Genomic DNA, 22,645 nt, shown 5'->3' with positions numbered 1-22,645 from the left:
AACTAGGACTCATTTGAACTGAGAAGCGGGCACAGGAAAGGTGTCTGGGTCAATTCCCTTCTTCCTATCATGTGTTCATGAGCACATGGTCGTCTTTTCTATTTGTTCATTTTTTTTATCTTTGGAAAGTGCCTATCCTGAGAACGAAGATAGGTCCGGGTCACCTGTTAAGTTTCCAAAGGTCCAAATATCATGCAAAGCCTGCAAGGCAGAAACTGGAGGGTAAAAAGTGCTGGCAATGGATTCTATTAGAATTCAGCTACTGAACTGTATGGAGCAAGCCAGCCCAGCCCAGAAGCCAAGCACTCTACCATAGCAATAGACTGAACCATCCGGGGGGTGGGGTATTTCCAGAAAAATTAACTCATACTAGTGGTCATAAGCAGGGCTGAGATCTGAACTCAGATTGTCCTGACTCCAAATCTAGATTTTTTCCCCCTACAATATGATGCCACCTCCTCTTCAGTATTCTTGAGATTATTCAAAAACATTTATTGAACAGCTACTGTTATGCATAACTAAGATCGAGCTTTTAAAAGAATAAAAAAGTATGTATCATGAAGAAAATGACTATTTTTGTTAAAATTTTTTATTATTTATGTTTTTTGGGGGGGGAATTTGAATTACAAGGTATTTTCTAAAGAGAAACTTAATCAAATGCTTCTCCAGAACCAGAGCTTGCTAATGTGAGGGCATTAAGCTAATTGACTGAGTCATTAATATTTAATATAATGAAGAAATACCTTTTGTCCCAGATTATTACTTATCTTTCTATATATATAAAGCGATTATACAAATATAAATTTATATATACAAAATTATACTTATATATTTTCCCCAGTCTCTTTTTTTAAATCTTCTCAGTTACTGATTATAAAATTTATATTAATTGTAGTGTAGCAAGTAGCAGCAGAAAGACATGGAGAATTATTCACAATGCTTTAGCTAGGAGAAAAATCATATCTAGTAGAACTTAAATCATGGCTGCGGAGACAGCTGGATGAAATAGTGGATGAAGTCCTGAATGTGGTCTGACACAGACTTTTAACTCAGAGACTGTGACACTGGATAAATCTTTTAACCTCTCTTAATTTCCTCATCTGTAAAAGGGAAAAACACTACCTCACAGGTTGTTGAGAAGAACAAATAAGATAATGCATGCTTTGTAAAACTTAGAGCATTACATAAATCTTACCTATCAATATTATTAACTGCAAATAACTTCAAGAAACACAGTGCTACCATTCATTTCACTCAGAATATCTAATAAATTCTCTCTTCTCAAGAATTTAGGTGGGAACTAAATCTAGCCATTAATTTTGTTAATTTTTTTTTGTAAGATACAAGTAGTTCTCCCCAGAAAGTTCTCTCTCTCTCTCTCTCTCTCTCCCTCTCTCTGTCTGCCTGTCTTTCTCCAGACTTATTCTTCATAGAACAATACTCTCAAGATTTTATCTATCTCCTTATGCTAGAGTAATAGTATCTATATTGGAAAAGTTATTGAAATTGAGGTTACATGCATATATGTCTTTCTGCTTCCTTGAAAGGAATGGAAGCTTCTTGAGGGTAAGGACTATTTCATTCTTTTGTCATTGTATCCTCAGTATCTAACACAGTGTCTGGAACGTGGTGAGAATTTAATAAATGTGTGTTGATCAATTAATTGATTTTTCTATCCTTTGACTGGAGTTGCAGATAGATGTTCACCTTTTGACTAGCTGGCACCACTTGGTCTCACTGACACCACAAGGAATGACACAAAAAGTAACAACATAAAAAACAACAAACATATCCTGTTGCTTCCCTCACTCATCCATGCTCAAAACCATAGTATTTTCCAAATCCACTTACAGAATCACTGATTCTCAGACTCAGAAGGAACTTTGGAACATAGTCTGTGCCTGAAATGTCTCTACAAATAGTCATCCGGCTTTCACTTGAATTGTCTAGTGACAGAGAACTTTTTAACTTTCAAACCCAAACCTACTTTTGATTAGCTCTATTTGTTAGGAAGAATGACTTTGTTCATTTATATCTTAAATTTTTTTTTTAGGTTTTTGCAAGGTAAATGGGGTTAAGTGGCTTGCCCAAGGCCACACAGCTAGGTCATTATTAAGTGTCTGAGATCGGATTTGAACCCAGGTACTCCTGACTCCAAGGCCGGTGCTTTATCCACTATGCCACCTAGCTGCCCCCCCAAAAAATTTTTTTAAATTTAAGGCAATAGAATTCAGTGACTTGCTCAAGGTCACACATGTAGGCAATTATTAAGTGTTTGAGGCCAGATTTGAACTCCTGACTCCAGGGCTGGTGCTCTATCCACTGCACCACCAAGTTGCCCCCACTCATGTCTTCTTGTTATTTTCAGTCGCTTGGCAGAAGGATTTCTTGAGAATCAGTAAGGATAGAATTGACACCTTCTATAGTTCTTTTAAAGAAGAAATTCTTAGTCTGGATGGAGCACATGAAGCCCATGGGGGAAAAAACTATGTCTATATTTCACTAACCTTTGATTTCCTTTGTAATCAAAGGTATTTTACATATTTAAAAACATTATTCTACGAAGTCATCCATACTTGGGCTTCACAAAACTGTCCAAAGGGACCATGACACATAAAAGCTTCAGAACTTGGGGCAGCTAGGTGGTGCAGTGTTTAGAGCACTGGCCCTGGAGTCAGGAGGATCTGAGCTCAAATTTAGCCTCAGATACTTAATAATTACCTAGTTGTGTGACCTTGGGCAAGTCACTTAATCCCAGTGCCTTGCAAAGACCAAAAAAACCCCAAAAGTTCCAGAATGCTTGATCTCACTACCCATAGTGTCTCCCCAAAACCTACATTTAGAGATATGAGGAGAAAGTCTGAGTCAGAGGAATCCAGGAAAAAGAACATCGAAATTCAGATGGAACCACAAAGAGAGCAATTTTATTACTACTGCATCAAATTTAATTTAAACTGTTAAACAAATTCCACATAACCAAAGTTATAATTTCACATGTAGTTCAGTTAGGTAGTACATGGAGTATGGAAGACTTAAGTAACTTAACGTCTACCTGTCTCGGTTTCCTCATCTATAAAATGAGATAATATTAGATCCTACCTCCTAGGGTTAGTATAAGAACAAAGATGAGAAAGCATTTATAATATATAACCTATTTAAAATTTTGACCTTTTAGGAAAGGAGGAAAAGGGAAGGAAGGAGAAAATTTGGAACTCAAAATTTTTTAAAAATTAATATGAAAAATGATTTTATATTGTAATTGAAAAAATAAAATAGAAAAGAATTTGTAAAACGATTCGTAAAACTTAAAGCACCATGTAATTGTTACCATTACTATTATTAATACTGAAATGTCCTTGGTTACCGATGATTAAATTCATTTAAAAAAGAAAAAGTTAAATTAAATAAATAAAAGTGCATTGAAATTTTTCTTTTCATTGTATACATTTTTAACAGTGATTCAAGTGATTTTGTACCATTTAGTGTTATTTCAGACAGTTTTTTTCCATAGAATATTGGTGAATATCATCAGAATCCCAAGGCAGAAAAGGAGGCCATCTCCTTCCTAACCAATGCCTTTCTTTATAAAATCCCTGATGATTGGTCAGGGCATTTCCACTGAGATGGCCTTCCACTTCTGGACATCTCTCTTTGTCAGTGTCTTCTTGCCATGCAATCTTGATCGACTCTTGGTGACTTCCACTTAGTGTGTCCAGGGCCGTCTCCAGTTGTCCTGATCCATATCTGGCCACTGGACCCAGATGGTTCCAGAGGAGCAAGTGAGGCTGGTGAGTCAGTACAGCTCCCCCCCCCCCCCACCTCCTATTCCAATCCAATTCACATGTAAGTCATGGCATCACCTCTATCCTGTCATGGTCCCCTTTAAGAACAAAGGACCACCAACACCTCCTTATTCCTAATGGTCTCTTTAGGACTAGATAGAATAACTCATCTCTCTGTAACAATCCTTCCAATGTTTCCATGTTTCAAGTATCAAATTTCCTTTCCTTCTCTTTAAGAATTTTCTCTTGCAGGTTAATTTTCTCCAGTTCTCTCTGTTTCTCATATAGCGTAACTACCAGTTTCCTTATTGCCCCAGTGACCCCTTTCTGGATGCTCTTCAGTTTATCAATGTCTTTTCTTTAAAAATAGCCTCTGCATTGAACTCAATATTAGAGATGTGGTTAGAATGAATGAATAAGAAGGTATGTATTAAGTCCTGTCTTCAAAAAGTTTACATTCAAATAAATAGGACCTAGAAAGGGCAAAGGGGGCATGCTTTGGAAGGGGTGGCTAGGAGATGGTAAGGCAAGACACTGTGAAAACTCTTCTATCAGATTCCAGAATGATTCCAGGGACTAACTGAGTATTCAGTTCCAGTGGGACAGGGATAAGGAGGCTAAGAACAATGGTGAGAATCTAAATAATATTGCTTGGACATGGTGACCAGGGCAGGGCAGAGAGAGACTAAAGTCATGGGAGAGGAAGAGACTTAGGACAAATCATAAGATTCATGGATCTAGAGCTGAAAAGGACTGTAGACCCCAATGCCCTCATCTTACATTTGAGGAAACTGAGGCCAAGGGAAGGGAAGTGACTTGAGCAAAGTAACAGAGCAAGTTATTGGCACAGACAAGCTAGGTTTCAGATGTCCTCCAGTCAGTGCTCATTTTATTTAATACAAGTCAAACGAACAAGACTGGAGAATTATTTTAGCATAGAATATCCTAGAACTGAGTACCTAAGAGTTCAGTCCTAGTCCTCCAGGTAGCCCTTAGCTTTACTATTTAGGGAAAACTGAGAATTGGACAAAACACATTTTGTGGATCCTCAAAGCTAAATTTAAAACAGACAAGTGTATGACTCTAGGGATTCTTACCTGTTGGCAGCAAATTTATTTGAGATGAAGCCTCCCGGAATTTGTGTCATAATATAACCCCAGAAAAAAGATCCATGAATGAGACCAACTGTCTCTGGGTCCCAGTTAAATTGGGCTCTCTGTGAATGAGAAAATAAATAGTCTGGGATTTGTATACCATCAAAAAAAGACTGATAATTATTTTCAATGACTGGTTTACGCAGGGAATTTTTGCCCAGGGGCTATGAACTTTTAATATTTTAATATTTTTTTTTAGGTTTTTGCAAGGCAAATGGGATTAAGTGACTTGTCCAAGGTCACACAGCTAGGTCATCATTAAGTGTCTGAGACCGGATTTGAACTCAGGTACTCCTGACTCTAAGGCCGGCGCTCTATCCACTGCGCCACCTAGCTGCCCCTATGTTTTCCAAAGTAAAAAGCATGTTTCTGCCCAAGGTGACTCAGAAGGGAGACTCACCCTTCTCACCTCTGACACTTGGAACCACAAATTGCCTTCAAGACTCAGTTGAAATGAACTTCCTTTCAGGGTCATACTAGTGTCTGTTGCCCTCCTATAAAACAAATTGCTTTATTTATATTTTGCATGCGCATGCACATATATACAAACAATTATTTGTCTGTTTTTCACCTTTGTAACTCAAGGACTGGGTTCAGTCAACTGTGTCTGTGATCCAATTTGGGTTTTCTTGGCAGAGATACCAGAGTAGCTGGCCTTTTTCTTCTCTGGCTCATTTTAACAGATGAGGAAACTGAGGCAAATGGAATGAAGTGACTTGCCCAGGTTCATACGGCCAGATGGTGCCTGAGGCCAGATCTGAACCTGCATGGCTTTCTGATTCCAAAGCCCACTGCTGTATTCTCTATGGCATCACCTGGTTGCCCTGATCCAGATAATAGGATCATACATACATACATCTGGGATACAAAGGGACCTCAGAGATCATCTAATCTATCCCCTTCGTTTTATAGATGAGGAAATCAAGACCCAGGAGGGCAAGTGATATGTCCAAGTTCACATTGGTACACTGATGTTCAGTACTCACCTGTTGAACTGAATTGAAAGTGCTACAAAAATTCAAAATATTTCAAGTAGATTAGCCTTGAAATGATTAGCATGCAAGTCTTCTTCTTGTATTTTATTATAAACTTTCATCACATTTTATTTTACATCCTTGTACATCAGATTTAAACAGACCTTACAAAGAACAAATGCTGAAGGACTTCTGTTGAACTGGGGTGAATTGACTAATATTCTGGAGATTGAACAAGACAGTCTTCCATTGTTGTGATTTTAGGATGGCATTTCTTCTCTTTTTTGGAAATGTGGATTAGAAAGTATCTCAGCCCAAACCACCCAGGTTTTTCCTCACAGTCAAAGGCTTTCTCAGCAGCTTCTCAGACCTCTTTGTCTCCCATTTAAAAATCTCATTCTTCATTATAAGGTTGAACACGTTCAGCTATGGCAATGAAGTCATTTTTTTTTCTTTCCATTTGGTTACGAGCCAGATTTCTACTTTCTCCCCTCTTCCCTCCCCCATGCACATACAATGTCAAATGTCCTTGACTAAAGCCAGTCCTTTCTTTTCTGCTGAGCCTAGCAAAACTGTGATTTCTTGCTCTGCATGGGATTGCTGTTCCAGAAGCCCTGGGGTGAAATCCCACTTGGGACTAAGGTCAAATGACTTTGACTTCTTGGGGTCTCAGTTTCCTTATCTTTATAATGCAGCTAATAAAGGCACTTTTGAAAAGCTACACTTGATGTCAGAAAGACCTGTGTCCTCATCCCATGGAAGAAACTTATCTGCTACAGCCCTGAGCAAGTCACTCAACCTATGTCAACTTCAGTTTCTTTATCTGTAAAAATCATAATAGTAGTACCTACCTCACAGAGTTGATGTGAAGATCAAAAGATATATCTAAATATCTAATATTAATCTAAAAATAATTTTGCAAGTCTTGAAATGCTACTTCAATATTCAGCTATTATTCTTCACCAAGCCATCATGGTATGATACAAGGGCTCTTGGCCCTGACGTCTACTTGGTAGATTTCAGGGGATCCATAAATTTGGATGGGGAAAAAAATTACATCTTTATCTTCACTAACCTCTAACTGAGACCTAATATTTCTTTGAATTATGATGTACGCAACAAGTCGTCTTTGTGAGAAGGGGTCCAAGGGCATTGCCAGACTACTAAGAAGATCCCTGACTCATTAAAAAAAAAGGAAATTTTGGCAAGCCAGATGGCTAATGCTCTCCTTGGAGAGACCTGAGTCTGAGTCCTGAATCTAAATCACACTGGTTATGTCATCCCAGACAAATTCCCTAGTCTCTCAGGGCTGTCTCAGAGAAGGTGCCAACCTTCATTGGGAAAGAGAACTCCCTCACTTGGGAGTTTTCTCTATCAATGAAAAATCAAACATCAGTCTCTATCCCTATTTTCATTCATAGGCTTATTAGGAGAATTCAATGAGATAAAATACAAAATTACTATATAGGATCATAAATGTATGGCTGTAAAAACCATCTTGTCTAACTCTCTCCCATTCTGTCAATTTTACAGATGAAAAAAATTGAAGCCCAGAGGAAAGAAAGTGATTTGCCCAAGATTATACCAATATGTGACCTATCATCATCATCATCACTATTTTTTATTGTTATCATTTTCCTCTTTCTAAAAGAATGATCAGGAACTATGTAGAAATATCAAAACAGGGGGCAGGGCAGCTAGGTGGCACAATGGATAGAGCACCCGCCCTGGAGTCAGGAGGACATGAGTTCAAATGTGGCTTCAGACACTTACTAATTGCCTAGCTTATGTGACCTTGGGCAAGTCACTCAACCCCATTGCCTTAAATAAATAAAAATAATAAAAACAGAAATATCATAATGAAGGAAGGAAGGAGAGCAGTATAGATCCTAGGGCGATGTCCAATAGTATCCAAAGTAAGATTTAGACCCTTAGACCCTCCAATTTCCTGATTATTATTGAGTCTGTAAGTTGGAGCCTGGGGGAGGCAGGTGGAGGATATTTTAGATTAGGATCAGCTTTTCCCCTGGGCCCCAGGGCAGATGGGCAAGGGGGCCTGAAACCATGGAAACTGCAAAGACCCTGCTAGCATTTTTCTGGAGAGGGGTTATCAAAAATGTCTTTTCACAAAGCCCTTGTTCCTGACCCAGGACTATCTTTCCAGGCAATAAGCAAATGCAAAGCCATAAGTCATTTTTCTTTGGGTCTCAGCAGAGGGCTTTTAATTAGCTGGGCTTGCTAACAAAGGACTAAAATAAAGCATGTGATACACATCTGAAGCCGTGATGATATACACATAAGCCTTCAGAAAAACAACCTGAAACCCAATTCCCAAAAGGCAAACATTCCACATTGGAACCAAGTGGTATTAGGAAGAAGCTGGTCTCTGAGTATTTGTTAGTTATAATCCTTTCACAACCCAAAACGGTGATCGCCTTGAATAAAGGGAGTTTCCATCATGCAACTCTCAGATCCTCTGGATTTCTAAATTCCTCTAAGTTGGCTTTGGTTTGAGGATAGTGGTTTGGGCTTCTTCCGTCTCTTCACTGCAAATGTGGGCAACTATTTACAGTCTCAACTTAAATTCTACATCTAAGACTGAAAAGACTTGTCTCTTTATGACCTTCCCTGAGGACCAGACAAAAATCACTTTGTATTTACCTTGTATGCATTTTGAATTTTCTTACCTCTCTACAGATTTCTTCCCTGAACCAAAGTAGAGCTTATTTTTTATTTTGTTTCACCCATTCCTAGAATGCTGTATTGAAAATTGTGTTTTTAAGAAAAGCCCAAGGGGGCGGCTAGGTGGTGCAGTGGATAGAGCACCGGCCCTGAAGTCAGGAGGACCTGAGTTCAAATCTATCCTCAGACACTTAATAATTCCCTAGCTGTGTGGTCTTGAGCAAGCCACTTAACCCCATTGCCTTGCAAAAAAAAAAAAAAACAACTTAAAAAAAAAAGTCCAAGTGGTGGAACAGGTAGAAAGATGGACTATGAGTCGGCATGGCACTTAAATTAAATTGGAATGAGGAAGATCTAGGTTCAGATCCTATTTATGCATGGCCTTAAGCAAGACATTTACCAGCTCTGTGCCTCAGTTTCCTCATCTATTAAAAAAGAAGTAGTCTCAAATATTCTTTCCAGAAGAATATTAGACTGGTCATATTGACCAGTCTAACATCCTACCAATGCAAAGGACATTGCTGGATGAAAAAACTGCCCCTACCAAGGGAGATCCATCTATAATTTAGAACAAGGAGGACAGTGACCTGCCCAGAATCACACTACCCATATGGTCTCAGAGGTGGAACTTCAACTAAGGTTTTCTGGCTTTCAGGTCAACTCTATCTATGTAGCCCCAGTGGCTACTTAATATCATTTGTTTACTATGTCATTTAAGAAATTTTCTTGCAGGGGCGGCTAGGTGGCCCAGTGGATAAAGCACCGGCCCTGGAGTCAGGAGTACCTGGGTTCAAATCCGGTCTCAGACGCTTAATAATTACCTAGCCGTGCGGCCTTGGGCAAGCCACTTAACCCCATTTGCCTTGCAAGAGAAAACCTAAAAAAAAAAAGTGTTCTTGCCTAAGTGGGATGGGATGATCAATGGAGCCCTCTGACTGCAATATGAACTGGACTCCATCTCATAATCTCAACCCTACCAAACACATCCATTTGGAAATTAGAGAATTGAGAATGAAAGTTAACCAAAGAATTACCCTAAAGGGAATGAATCAATTCATAAAACATTCACCGACCTGGACTTCTGGCTTCCCATCTATGTATACAGTACTGTTATTGACCATCTCCACAATGGCAACACCAAGGTTGCACCGAATCCCAAAGGAAATGCAGAATCCCAGGCCACTCATGATGGCAATGATGTAGCGCTTGGGTATTCCACAACAATAGCAATCACATCGAGGGGCACTCTGAGCTGGAACCTGGACTGGCTGCCCCTCTTCATTCAGCTCAATGTTGTCTTCTTCCACATTGGTCCCATCAATTTTTCTGAAAAGGAAAATCAAAGAGAAGGAAAGAAAGAATTAGGTCTAATTGAGGAAATTATATTGAACACAGAAGGAATAAAACAATTATAACTGTAGAAGCAGGGTCTTTCAACTAGCTACCATCTGCCATGTCCTCCAGCAATTGGGTGGCATTGTGGATAAAGTCAAATTAGTCAAGAAGACCGAAGTTCAAAAGCTGCCTCTGACACTTATTAGTTATGTGACTGTTTTCCCAAGTCAAAACCTCTATTAGCCTATTTCCACATTTTTAAAATGGGGATAATTATCCCCAATAGCACCAATCTCATTGGGTAGATACGAGGATTAAATAAGGTAATACACATAAAGGACTTCATCAACCTTCAAGTATAACATAATTATTAATTTTATCATTATTATACTATTTTTCTTATATGTGCACATTTACCTGGATGTTATCTATCTCCTCAGCTGGAATGTAAATTTTTTTTTAATGTTTTTTTTTGTTTGTGTCTGTTTGTTTGTTTGTTTTTGCAAGGCAAATGGGGTTAAGTGGCTTGCCCAAGGCCACACGGCTAGGTAATTATTAAGTGTCTGAGATCGGATTTGAACTCAGGTCCTCCTGACTCCAGGGCCGGTGCTCTATCCACTGTGCCACCAAGCTGCCCCAAGTGTAAATTTTTGAAGGCAGGAAGCAATGTTATCTTTCACCAAAGTTTTTTTCTTAGAATCCCTTGTTCTTAATACAGTAGACAGCTAAGGGACACAGTGTATGGAGTGTGAGATCTGAAGTCAGAGAGATTCATCTTCCTGATTTCAAATATGGCCTCAGACATTAATTGTATGATTCTGGGCAAGTCACTTAACCCTGTTGGTCTCAGTTTTCTCATCTGTCAAATGAGTTGGAGGAGGAAATGACACACTACTCCAGTATCTTTGCCAAGAAAATTCCAAATGAAGTCACAAAGAGTCAGAGACGACAGAAGCAACTAACTGTACGACAAAAGCAACTTAACAGAGGGATTGGTACAAAGTAAGACTAAATAAATGTTGAGTGATTGAGAAATTAATTTAATAAGACCTTCTAGGATACATTCCATCATTCCAAGAACACCTTCAAAAGCTTTTTATGGGGGGGCAGCTAGGTGGTTCAATAGGGATGGATAGGTGACGCAGTGGATAGAGCACCGGCCCTGGAATAGGAGGACCTGAGTTCAAATCTGGCCTCAGACACTTAATAATTACTTAGCTGTGATCTTGTGCAAATCACTTAATCTCATTACATTGCAAAAAAAAAACCCAAAACCCAAAAAATCTTTTAAAAAAATCTTTATTTTCTTCCTCTTAGTAGTTAAGTGAACAATCATAAGTACAGAATGGACCAGATATTGTGGCACTTGTCTGATGTGTTGGTTTGTTTTGCTTAGCTTCCTTCTGATAAGGGAAGTTTTTCTGGAGGAGTCCTTTACATGCACCAACTTAACTTTTATTCATTTTGTATTTCTAAAAGTCCTAGTGCCATTTTAAGCTTTACAGAAAGCTGTTATGTAAACTTCACATGAGAATCTGAGGGAATCTTCTGTCATTAAAGAGGAGCAGAGAATACCTGGCTGTCCACCTGCTACCACTCACTGTTAGCAACAGACTAGCCTATATCCCCTTTTCTTAGCATCCCTGACATCTTTTACTCCCATTCAGACCTCTAACAGAATTCAATTGCCCTAAGATTATTGGGACAATCTATTTTATAGATTCTAATAGGTAGATCAGTTGTCTCCTCCAATAGAATATAAACTCCTTGAAGGCAGGAACTGTTTCAAGTGACTCTTTGTCTCCTTAATATCTACATGTGAGCCTGGATTTCTCCTGACTTAGCTAATCAACCCACAGGCATTGAATGCGAACTATATGCTTGGCTAGGGCTACAGAGACAAAAACCTTTAAGAAGTTTACATTCTAAGGAGACAATAGATAACTAAATAATATATACAAAAGTGATAAAATAATTTCATGGTAATTTGGAGGAGAAACTATCATGAGGGTGGGTGGGGAATAATATGACATTTCAAGAGTAATGATAAAACTCTCTACCCAATGTCACTTATTCTCATCGCCTGAAGATGGGCTCATCTCTTCCCAGAATATATTGCCCTAATGATCTTTCCTAGGCAATGGGATGATAACAGTAGCCAGGGCACTGAGTCCAGCATGAGGAAGACCCGAGTTCAAATCCAGTCTCAATGGTCAATTGTATGACTCAAGGCAAGTCACTAAGCCTGTCCACCATACTTATACCATGGATATAAAAATAGTACCTATTTTCCAGAAGGGTTGTGAGCATCAAATGTAAATACTATTTATAAAATTCTTAGCACAGTGTCTGACACACAGCAAGTTCCCCAAGACAGTTCCTGCTCTCAAGGAATTAACATTCTAATATAAGGAGACTATTTGCATGGGGAGGAGTGGCCCGGAAAAAGGAAATTTGGACTCAGAAAGTTGTAGGGATGGTGAGTGGAGCCATAAAGAAGTAAGTTGGCACATAATTTAAGAATTCAATTACAGGGCAAAATTTTCTTGAATGCTGCCATTCATCCCCTTATATCTAAAGAGTTAAAATTGATGAATTGCTTTCTTTTTGTTAAAATTATCTGGCTGGAGAATTTTATTACAGAATGGTTTTTTTCCATCAAACCTTCAATTGATATTATTTTAGAAGTATGCAGTTTAACAAATTATTTTACATCCCATAATTCAATGTAGGAGAAACTGAGTGATTAAGTGGAGAAATGGTAAGTCATCAGTTTGGTATCATTTCATTTCATTCATAGGTAGACTTACTTTTCCAGAGAGAGAGAGAGAGAGAGGATTTTATTTTTTAAGAAAAAAAACATGTGGCTCAGAGATTATAACTCAAGTCAGATATAATTTATCAAGAATAAAAGAAACTTCATCCTTCTCTTTTTATCAACACATTTTTTTTTAGGTTTTTTGCAAGGCAAAGGGGGTTAAGTGACTTGCCCAAAGCCACACAGCTAGGTAATTATTAAGTGTCTGAGACCGGATTTGAACTCAGATACTCCTGACTCCAAGGCTGGTGCTTTTGTCCACTAAGCCACCTAGTCACCCCCTTTAGCAACACTTCTAAAAGTACTTTTACTCAAACTTAGCTTCCACCTCCTCCAGTTGAGCAGACAACAACCAAGACCCCTGACTCAAAAGTCATCATAAGGAAGAAAAACAGTTAACACGAGAGTTCAGTTAAGATGTAAGTCATTAACCAACCGACCTTTCTAAAGCACAAACTTGGCAATTCCCCATGCTCCCAGCAATTTGCAGGCTCTGAGCTCATGTTAATTGGAACAAGAAGTTGGTAACATTTGCTCCAATATATATTCCACTTGTTCATCCAGAAATAATCTAAATCTCCTCACAAACCCTGCTCCTTTCAGGAATTGTCTTCATTCATACTGATGTATGTATGTGTTTATATGTGTGCATACATAGACAAATATGTGTGTATGTATTTCTCTTATATATACATATTTGTATATATAGAGATAGATGATAGATAGATAGATAGATAGATAGACATAGATTTAATTACACATATGTATGGGTATCCCTTTAACACTCAGATGATCTGCAATGAGCCATAACAAGGTTGGGACAAATGAGGTGCTTGAGACGATTAGAAAGTATATAAAATATAAATTGACCATTTCCAAACAGGCCATGCCACCAACATCACAGAATTCAAGATCATCTGGTCCAATCCCCTCTGAGACCCAGGAAAACAAATCCAACTCATTTGTATGTCATGGTATCACCTCCCTGATGTCATGGTCTTTTTTCATAATGAAGGACACACAACAACATATAGGGACTAAATGGAATTTGAACCCAAGTCTTTATATTGTAGAACTAGTACTCTTTTCATAGAGGCAATTTCAGATTCTCTTCTCTAATGTAAAATCGGGCAGTTATGGTGCTGTTGGCAAGAAATCACTTTAATAGCAATTTGAATTTGGACACTAAAAGACTCTTACACACACACACACACACACACACACACACACACACACAGACAAACACACACACAGACAAACATCACAGGTCAACAAAGACCTAATTAATCACCAACAACATCTCTGAGTCATTTTCTTGGCTGAAGATATAAAGCCACATCTATTATTTCTCTTTTCTTGTTGATAACTTTTATTTTTGCATCACCTTCTTCACAGTTGTATCCTTCCTTCCTCCCTCTCCTCCCCAGTGAGTCATCCCTTTAAATGAAGAATTTAAAAAAAGAGAGGGAAAAAAAGTTTGTTAAAACTAACAGGTATATCATATTATTTCCAATGGACTTATTCCAAACATAACACTTGGGAGATCCTAAAGTGATTAGGTCCAATAAACACTTTGCCCAAGTGCAGATTATAGGAAAGATATCTTAAGACTTCAATACAGTATGGTCCTAAGGGGGAAGGGGGAAGAAGAGGCATTTTTTAAAAAAATAAATGAGAAAGTATGAAAACAAAGAAAGAAAAAAGAGGAAGGAAGGGAGGGAAGGAAGGAGGAAGCAGCTGCAACTGCCAAGGGTTGATTGTTAAATGATCAGTGTAAGCATTAACATCTTTAAAATTGGCAAGTGCTACAAATTAGGATTTGATTTATTCTTTTGTTGGTTCTCTAGATTTAAGAAAGTGATGGAGAAAATGTTAATAATAATGCAGACTAAATTTAAAAGTGACTCTGTGAAAACATTCTTCTCCACCACAAAGAACTGGATATTAAAGATTTATTATCACACCCTGCCTAAGCCTGCATTTGAATCCTGCTTCTGTCACAATAACTATATGACCATATTTTTGATTACCTGAACTTGTCAAAGAAAATTAAAACAAAATTTATATTTAATGCCTAATCATTCTCCATCGACCAAAGTATATTAAATTAAAAATTATGTACTGAATACTAAGTGCTTAGTACTGTGCTGTGTTCAGAAGATATAAAAACAAAAAAGGAAAAAGAAATTTAAAGAAGCTGACATTCTATTGAAGGAAAATAATTACATAATCATTAAGCTCAAAATATCAACCCAAAAAAGAGATTTAAAGAAAAGAAGAAAGAGCAGTGACAAACAGGGGTAGAGAAGGCAGGATCAAAAAATGGTCTCATATGGGAGCTAATTGGACTAATGGCCTAGTCTAAGGTCCTTTCAGGCTCAAAGTTTATGACTCAATGAACTAAAAACTTATTTCTTTACTAACTGTTCTTGATTTTGATGAGTTTCCAAAACCAAACAGAAAGAATCCATTATTTAGAGGCCAGTCTATTGATGGGGCTTAGCTAGGATGTCCTCAGACAGTCTTTCACCAGGCTAGGCCTCCAAGCCTTCCCAGTAAGAAAGAAGTTGCCAGAGTTTCTACTTTTCTGTTATAACTTTTCAAATCTCATCACTCCTATACCATGATGAGTCCTCAGAGAAAGATTTAGTTAAGAAAGAAATAAAACTATAACTGTAACCAGGGCTTTCGTTCAGAGCTTAGAATTTGGAGGGTGCTAATAGCATTTGCATATCCTTTCATCGCTCTGGGTTGAGTTCCTCTTTCAACTGTGCTTACCACCCCATGGTATCCTGGAATCAATGTTCCCTCATACCACCACCCAGCAACGGGGGTCACTTTTTTTGTGTCACTTGCCCCAAGCAAATTTCTTGGGGTGACTAGGTGGCGCAGTGGATAGAGCACCGGCCCTGGAGTTAGGAGGACCTGAGTTCAAATCTGACCTCAGACACTTAATTGCCTAGCTGTGTGGCCTTGGGCAAGCCCCTTAACGCCATTTGCCTTGCAAAAACATAAAAGAAAAAAAATGAATTTCTTTCCTAAGAACTGAAGTCATTCAATTAGTCAATCAACATTCAATAAATGCTCTTTAGGTGCCAGGGCTAAGCAAAGCAGTTGCAAAGAAAAGGCAAAAGATAGTCCCTGTCCTCAAGGAGTTGACAGTCTTGTGACTTTAATGACCTCTTTTATTTTATTTTTTTAATTATATTTATTTGAGGCTGCCCCAATGTTCTTCTCTTGAAGCCTCTTTTAACCTTGATGTCAATAGGTCTTTTGAATTAAAATTCTTCTCAGAGATGCCAGATTTTGTTTTTTCTCTAAATATAGGTGAATGAGTTCTGTGGGTTGCATTAGTGTGAATGTTCCTTCTTCCCAGACAAAAGTTTTATGGAACAGGAGAACTCAGTTCTTAAGGATTGCTAATGAGCCATGTGTTTTAGCCTTTGGGTGCTGACAAAAGTATTTACTCACAGTTCAAATGTTCACAATAATTGTGGAGAAACTTGGGGGAAAAAATCTGGGCCCACATTTACAGCACTTCCATTTTATTTTGGCAGATATGCTAACTTACCCTTTTGTCTGACTTTCTATCCCTACCTTTGGTTTATCTTTTGCTCAAACACAGCAGTGTTTGAGTGGAAAAAAGTGGAAAAAATACTGACTCCAGAGTTGGAGAATGTGAGCTCAAAACTTCCCTATGGTTGTTAGTTTCTAAGTGACTTCAGGTTACTCCCTTTATTTTGTGGGGTCTCTATTTTCCTCATCTATTAAAAATGACAAGAATAGAATAGTGGAAGCAACAGAATAGTGGAGACAGAAGACAAATTCAAATTTGGATACTCCCACTTCCAAGGTACTTTTCAAATTTGAAATTAGATACATTTCTAGAACAAGATACTTACTACTTCACAAGGTTCCCCTATTCTATGATTGAAAAGTTCTGGATGTTTAAATGAATGGGTTTTTTTTTTCTATTAGGCTGAAATTTGCCTCCTTATAATTTACTTGTGAGGCAGTGGTCCTATATACAGAATGCTGAATGTGAAGACAGGAAGACCACGATTGGAGTTCTACCACAAACACTTAACTTTAGGGAGAGTCCCAATTTCTAGGACTGTTAAAAGTAGCGGATGGACATGATCTCTGAGGTCTCTTTTAGCTCTAGAGAAAGAGCTTTACATTTCTTTCAAACTCAGTTTCCTTCTTTGTAAAATGATAGTTTTACACCTCCCACTCTTAGTTTCTTCCAAAACGCTCCATATTTTAATCGTTTTAAGTCTTAACTTCCCAGGAGGATATAACTAATTCTAAGTTATTAATTGCTTAAATATTATCATTATATGTTTGTAAGAGCTTTTTGTATTATAGTTGTTCAGCCATGTCTGAGTCATCATGACCCCATTTAGGGTTTTTGTGGCAGAAATGCTGGGGTGGTATACCATTTCCTTCTCTAGCTCATTTTATGGATGAGGACAAGGAAACAAGCAAGGTTGTGACCTGCTCAGGTTCACACAGCTAGAAGCTGGATTTGAATTCAGGTCTTCCATACCCCAAGTTGCCATCTAGCTATGTCGACGTTTTTTGTTGTATAGGAAATAAATACCTGCTCCATCTTTGATATATATTATGCATTGGATAACCTTCTGTTCCCCAATTTGGGGGAACCTTAGACATGAGACTAAATCTAATCTTTAAGTAGTTTTCCCTCAGAGAACTGAAGTAGGAACAGGTCCATTTTTATAGCAAGAGTTCTGTGTGTGTGTGTGTGTGTGTGTGTGTGTGTGTGTGTGTGTGTTTGTCTGTGTAGTCATAGAGATACCCTAACAGTCTGGTAAAACCTATGGATTCCTTCTCAGAATGATGCATTTTTAATGCATAGGATTACAAATGAAATGAATTATATTGAAATACAGTCATCATTGAAATATAGTTTTTTAAAATAAATTTTCTCAAGTCTCTCTCCAGTAGAGTCTTATTTTCTTTTTATTCATTCATTCATTTGTTCATTCATTCATTCATTCATTTGCAAGGCAGTGGGGTTAAGTAACTTGCCCAGGGTCACACAGCTAGGCAATTATTAAATGTCTGAGGCTGGATTTGAACTCAAGTCTTCCTGATTCCAGGACTGGTGCTCTATCCACTCACTGCTCTACCTAGCCACCCTGAAATATAGTTTTTAAGAAAAAAGCGTTTAAACTAGCTCATGGACCCAGGTAAAGAACACTTGTCTTAGATATTGGGGTTCCCCTACTACTGAACCCATGCAAGGTGATGAATGCTAGTCCAAAGCAGAAGGGTCCTTACAGGAAGCAGGAGAGATTGTTGAGTCCAGTAGCAGTTCTAATTGCTAGATTTGTTGCCAAAGGAGAAAGTTTTAATAGTATGATAGAAACAACCATATAAGTCCACTAAGATAAGATATCAATAAGTCCCAATAAGATAATAATAATAATGATAATGATAATAACAGTCCCTGAAATGAATACAGCACGTGAGCATTTAGATTCCCACATCAACCCGATGGAGGTATCGTTAATCCCAGTTTTACAGATGAGAAGGGTTAGGTCCAAGAGAATTTACTATAGCAATCACTTTTTAGGGATGTAGGAAGCACTTTGATCCTGCCATGCAGACCAAATACCACAAGGTCACGGTTACACTGGAGAAGAGCTATGGCATGGATCCTGCTATTGGGAAGTGGCAACAGTGCACAACAGTTCTCCCTTGTGCAGAGAAAGTGCCAATGCATGGGACCCAGAGAAATGCAAATTCTAAGGAGATTTCAACTAAGCTTCCTTTCCATTTCCACCTAAAGGAGCAAGGATGATGGGAATATTACATTTTGCTACAGGTAGAGACAATTAGAAGTCCATCCCCACCATTTATTAGGATGCTCGAGGAAGCTATTGATCTAATGTCAAGAGACTGGGAACTGGATTCAAATCTAGACTTGGATTTACTAGCTGAATGACCAGGGATAAATTACTTCATTTCCTTAAGCCTGCTTCCTCATCTCTAAAGTTGAGCTAATAATAATAATAATTCCTAAAGCATCTCCTTTACAAGGGGCGTCTGCAGGTTATAGATTTATAGATTAGGAAACTGAGGCTCAGAGAGCTATTGTAACTCGGTGTAAGTATCTAAAGTCTTCATGACTCCAAGTCCAATGTCCTATCATTTACACCACTCTGCCTTATATAAAATATTTGGGAAAAGTTCAAGGTGCTCAACAAATGCAACAGGATTTGGTGATTTGTTGGTTTGGTTTTTTTAATCTATGCTGTTTTCAGTGAAGAGGAAATTTCTCCCACTGATGTCGACTAGCTACTTCTCTGCAACCTCTGTCTTTAGTTACCTGAGGAAATCGAGAAATGAATGACGAAGTGATTTTGTTCATAGTCCCAATGCTAGCATGTTTCAGGGGCAAGATTTCTTCTCTGCGTTATGCTTCATTCCTCCTAAATAATAATAATTGTTGTTTAACCTTCTTGCATTGTGCTTCACTCCTCCTAAATAATTATTGAATTGTTGCTTTTCCTAGTCTCTCAGGTTTTTGTTGTTTTAATGTTGTTTTAAATATATAAAATAAAATGCATATGAATACAAAGGAAATCAATTATATTGAAATATAGTTAAGCACATATTTTTTTAAAAGTTCCTGAACTTCAGGTTATCACCTCTACTTTAAATAGCAAGCAAAAGGAGGAGTTGAGATAAAGAAAAGGGGGGAAATTTTGTTTGCAACTTAATAATTGTCTTACAGCTGTCACTTAACACCATGCCTATGATGCTGTTCAAGGCAGATAACAGAAGTGATGCTCTGACATCTTTTTCATGAAACAAGCCATACTAAATAGGTGATTATATTCCCTGAGAGATCAGGAAGTTGTTCAGATACAGGCTTTAAAGTCACCTGCCTAGTCTAATAGCTTGTCAGCAGTGTGTAGATTCAAGAATACTGAGGTCTGTTTTTCTGTGATCAAAAACTGTTTGAGAGCATGGGGTAGGGAAAGGCAATATACCTATGAGAGACCATACATTACTTTTTAAAAAAAAACTCACCAATATTATCAGAATAGTAAATTCATAAGAAATAATCCCAACTTAAATGATAATTAATATTATTAAAGCTGTAATGAGGAATTTATTGAGGATTAAGGCAGTGACTTTAAGTTCCCAAAATGGACTTTTTTGCCTGCCTTACTTCTATGGATAACTTAAGCCATATTGTCTTAAGAAAGGGGAGGAGTTTGTCTTTGTGATTGGATCCTCAGGGAAGTAGATTCAGAGTTTTAAGGAACCTGGGAAATCAATTGATCCAATCCACTCCCATTATAGATAGGGATTCTGAAGTCCCGGGAGTCAGAGAAGTGCCCAAGGTCACACAACTGGTAAAGTAGTGGTACTAAGATCCAAACTCAAGTCCAGAAGAACTGGAAATGGTTGGAAGCAGCACTGGGGTAAAAAGAAAAATCAATCTGTTCAAAAGAACCTGTTGTAGGGCAGCTAGATGGCACAGTTGATAGAGTACCAGCCTTGGAGTCAGGAGGACTCGAGTTCAAATCTGGTCTCAGATATTTAATAATTACTGAGCTGTGTGACTTTAGGCAAGTCACTTAACTCCATTGTCTTACAACAACCTCCCCCCCAAAAAAAAAGAACCATGTTGTAAACATTTTCTAGGAGTGAAGTTTTTGGCAGTAAATTCAGTCTGGTAGAACTTTAGATGAAGAAGAAAATGCAACAAGTACTCAATCCAATTTTCCCAACTGAAATGTATGGTTTTTAAATAATTAAAAGAAGGATTTCATCATCTCAAATCCCTCTTATTCCCTCCTACCAACTTTAGGACACTAAGGCACAAGAGGAGCTGGGATTATTTAAATAATAAATAAAAATAAATGGTCATAAATATAATGACCATTATTGAATTAAGTATTAAACTAAATATCACTGCATAAGTCTGTACACTTAAGGAGAGGTTCGATTCAATGCATTTTGTATAGAGATTCTCTTTATGGATCAATCTTCCAAGTTTAAGTAACCACAAATATACTTCAAAATTAGAATACACAGTACAGTCAGAATACATATAGATCTAAAGAAATACAACTGATACAACTGATGAATCACTTCCACCTTACATTCAAAGATAAAAAGCACTAAGTCTTATTAAAAAAACACATATAGAAACTTGGAATCTCTTTTAAAAAAACCATAAATTAAAGTGCCCCATGCTTTCAAATATTTGAAACTATTTATTCATGATCAGATAGGGGGTTTTTTTTAGAAAGCATTTTTTTAAAATAATCTCATATTGGACTGTACTTTTAAAAATGGCTTTCTTTCTTTTTTGCATGAGCTCTCAGAATCTTCCATTTCCTTTGATACCAATCCTTAGTCTTTGCTTCTCTCTAAATGTGAATGACAGACTTTTGCTTTAAAATGACTAGCTCTTATCATGCTCAAACTATTAATACTTTATCCTTCCTGCCTTAGAGAAATCACATATGGAGTTACCTTGGATAATTGCTAAGTTTAAAACACTTGCTTGTGCAATTCTGTAATGAAATATTTCATTAGGAACTATATATTAAATCCCAATACAAACAACTCATCTTGCTTAATAACTATTCAAAGTTGCACTGTCTGTTCAAACAAAAGAAAAGCCAATTAAGAACCCAGGTAGAAGAGGAATGGTTAAATAAATGCTAGCATAAAAATACTGCAGAGCTTTTAGGACACAAGTATAAAGAATATAAAGAAAGCTGAAAAGACCTTTGGGAAATAGTGCAAAGTGATGTCATCCCCATTTACGGTAATAGAATTAAGACTATTCATCATTTAGAGGGCAATCATATAGAGTACAAGAGGTGCATTTTAACTAGGAGCACTGCCCACGTTCAGTATTGCGATCATAGCAGAAAATGTCATAGCCCCCCCAAATCTCCAGCTCAGTTATAGGGCACCCCGTCTTAGTCACATTCATTTCTTCCATTCATCTTTAATCCTACTGAGAAAGAAGAATATATCGGTAGGTATGTTCTGGGCTCTGCAATATAGTTTTGACATTTCTCTTAAAAATCTTTTATTTTTTTCTGTATATTTTTCTAAAAAAAAATTTTTTTTTAAATCTTTTTTATAAAGACATTATAATGTCTGATCTGTTTAAGCCCTGAATTTGAATGTAGCAATGAAAACTTTACCTTTGGAAAATACCCAAGGAGTCACCAACGGCGTTCTTCACACCCTCCTTTCCAGGCTTCAGGAATTTTTCTTTCCAAGTAGTGAACCCCTTAAACGGCATGGTGAATGAGGGACCCCTCCAGTGGGTTAGCAGGAATCATTCACCAGGTCCGTCATCCTTGCTCATTTCCAGTTTGAGAGACCTATTAGCCGGAGTCCTCCCAGGAAGACAAGTTAGCCACTCTTTCCCTCTTGGAAGTAACAGGAAGATGAAATCCAATCAAGTTGTCCTAGGACCAGGAAAAAAAAATGAATGGGCTACAATGGGTCTGACAGCAATCAGGCTGGGGAGACTCTTCAGGAGAGCTGAAAGCAAGGCAGGGCGATGGTGGCAGCTCTCATGTGCATCGACAGTGAGGCTCAAGGCAGACTCCTAGGGGCTGCAGGTGGAGATGCTAAAGGGGGCACTCATTGGGTGACCTGGGAAACAGACATCCCTGTGCCTTTGCTTCTCCCTAAGCTGGCCCTGGTTTGGGCTGAGCTCCATCCTCCATCCCCGCCCCCCACCCTTGGGCTCAGCTGTGCCTCTTACTCCCAGACCCTCTTCAAGGGGATGCTATAGTAACGGACATCATACCTACCCCTCAGCCAGTTATTAATAGGCTCTCATTCAAAGCAGGCATCCAGGAGCAAAGTTGATTAAACATTTAGAAG

The 22,645-nt window shown here is 38.0% G+C and overlaps 1 protein-coding gene across 1 annotated transcript in view; it reads right to left on the bottom strand.

The window, feature by feature from the left end:
• Positions 1–22,418, bottom strand: part of SLC17A8 (solute carrier family 17 member 8) — a 47,169-nt gene extending 24,751 nt beyond the window's left edge. The window contains exons 1-3 of the mRNA XM_074221068.1: positions 21,952–22,418; positions 9,666–9,918; positions 4,880–4,998 (exon numbers count right to left, since the gene is read on the bottom strand). Coding sequence (XP_074077169.1) covers positions 4,880–4,998; positions 9,666–9,918; positions 21,952–22,052 — 473 coding nt within the window. The 5' untranslated portion in view covers positions 22,053–22,418. The remainder of the gene's footprint in view (positions 1–4,879; positions 4,999–9,665; positions 9,919–21,951) is intronic.
• Positions 22,419–22,645: the final 227 nt, after the last annotated feature.

The sequence above is a fragment of the Macrotis lagotis genome, chromosome 2 (assembly GCF_037893015.1).
Source record: "Macrotis lagotis isolate mMagLag1 chromosome 2, bilby.v1.9.chrom.fasta, whole genome shotgun sequence".
Taxonomy (NCBI): domain Eukaryota; kingdom Metazoa; phylum Chordata; class Mammalia; order Peramelemorphia; family Peramelidae; genus Macrotis; species Macrotis lagotis.
This window is presented reverse-complemented; position numbering and strand designations above follow the sequence as displayed.